This window comes from Capsicum annuum, chromosome 6 (genome assembly GCF_002878395.1).
Source record: "Capsicum annuum cultivar UCD-10X-F1 chromosome 6, UCD10Xv1.1, whole genome shotgun sequence".
In the NCBI taxonomy this organism is placed as follows: domain Eukaryota; kingdom Viridiplantae; phylum Streptophyta; class Magnoliopsida; order Solanales; family Solanaceae; genus Capsicum; species Capsicum annuum.
Window position 1 is genome coordinate 200175778 of NC_061116.1, and position 1583 is coordinate 200177360.

Here is a 1583-nt window from a genome sequence, read left to right on the forward strand (position 1 = left end):
TATATTTAAAACTAATATGGCTGATTTTCTTGGCGATGGTATTTTCAACGTGGATGGTGATATTTGGAAGTACCAAAGACAAGTTGCTAGCCATGAATTCAACACTAGATCTCTACGTAAATTCGTTGAAACTGTTGTTGTTTCAGAACTAATCGAACGGCTGATTCCACTTCTAGTTACTGCTGCTGAAGAAAAAAAAGTTCTTGATTTTCAAGATGTGTTAAAAAGGTTTGCTTTTGATAACATCTGTAAAATTGCTTTTGGTTATGATCCTGCTTATCTGTTACCATCTCTCCCTCAAGCGAAATTCGCAGTTGCTTTCGAAGACTCTGTTAGATTCAGCAGTGAAAGATTCAATGCTATTTTCCCCTTTCTCTGGAAATTTAAGCGAAAGTTCAATATTGGAAGTGAGAAGAAATTCAGAATTGCTGTGGATGAAGTTCGTCAATTTGCAAAACAACTCGTTAAAGAAAAACAAAGAGAACTCAACGAAAAATCATCGTTGGATTCAATTGATCTGTTATCAAGATTCTTGAGCGTTGGCTATAAGGACGAGGAATTTATCACAGATATTGTTATAAGTTTTATATTAGCTGGCCGGGACACAACTTCAGCTGTTTTAACATGGTTCTTTTGGTTGCTTTCCGAACATCCAGAAGTAGAAAATGATATCTTGAATGAAATTAAAGCGAAATCCGAAAGTCCAGCGTATGATGAAGTGAAAGATATGATGTACACACATGCTTCACTTTGTGAAAGCATGCGATTTTATCCGCCAGTTCCGATGGATACTAAAGCAGCTACAGAGGACAACGTTTTACCAGATGGCACATTTGTTAAAAAAGGGACAAGGGTAACTTACCACCCCTATGCAATGGGAAGAGTAGAGAAAATATGGGGAAAAGATTGGGCAAATTTCAGACCAGAAAGGTGGTTAGATAAGGATGAAGCGACGGGAAATTGGACATTTGTGGCTAAGGACATGTATACATATCCCGTGTTTCAGGCAGGGCCAAGAATATGTTTAGGAAAAGAAATGGCATTTTTGCAAATGAAGAGGGTGGTGGCTGGTGTTTTACGTCGGTTCAAGGTGATTCCGATGGCGGAAAAAGGGGTGGAACCGGTGTTTGTTTCATACATAACTGCAAAAATGGAAGGTGGTTTCCCTGTGACAGTTGAAGAAAGGAAGCACACAGATTCTTGATGTTTCACCTAATATAGCCAACCATGAAGTATCTTAAAAATCCAGTGTTCTTGTTGCTTCTTCAACTTTCCTTGAATTGTTTTGGATTTTGTGACATTTATTTATCTTCCTAACGGCTCTCTCTCTTTCTCCCTACCCTCTCTCTCGCTCGCACCGGTCACCGGCCCCCGTCGCCGTCGCCGACCGTTGGCGCCGACCCGACCCGACCTCCGGCCCCCGGCGCCGACCTCTGGCGCCGCCCTAACGGCTATCTCTCTCTCTAACGGCTCTCTCTCTCTCTCCCTAGCCTCTCTCCCTCTCTCTCGCACCGGTCCCCAGTCCCCGGCGCCGTCGCTGACCTTCGGCGCCGACCCGACCCGACCGCTGGCCCCGACCTCCG

At 43.7% G+C, this 1583-nt stretch overlaps 1 protein-coding gene across 2 annotated transcripts in view; it reads left to right on the top strand.

Annotated features, from left to right (window-relative positions):
• Nucleotides 1-1317, top strand: part of LOC107876102 (cytochrome P450 94A2-like) — a 1846-nt gene extending 529 nt beyond the window's left edge. Inside the window, exon 2 of one of the 2 annotated variants that reach the window (XM_047413750.1) lies at nucleotides 43-1317. In XM_047413750.1, the coding sequence (XP_047269706.1) occupies nucleotides 43-1204 (1162 nt within the window). In that variant the 3' untranslated portion in view covers nucleotides 1205-1317. Of the gene's footprint in view, nucleotides 1-38 lie in introns of both variants that reach the window. The other variant, XM_047413749.1, reaches the window with a different exon arrangement.
• Nucleotides 1318-1583: the final 266 nt, after the last annotated feature.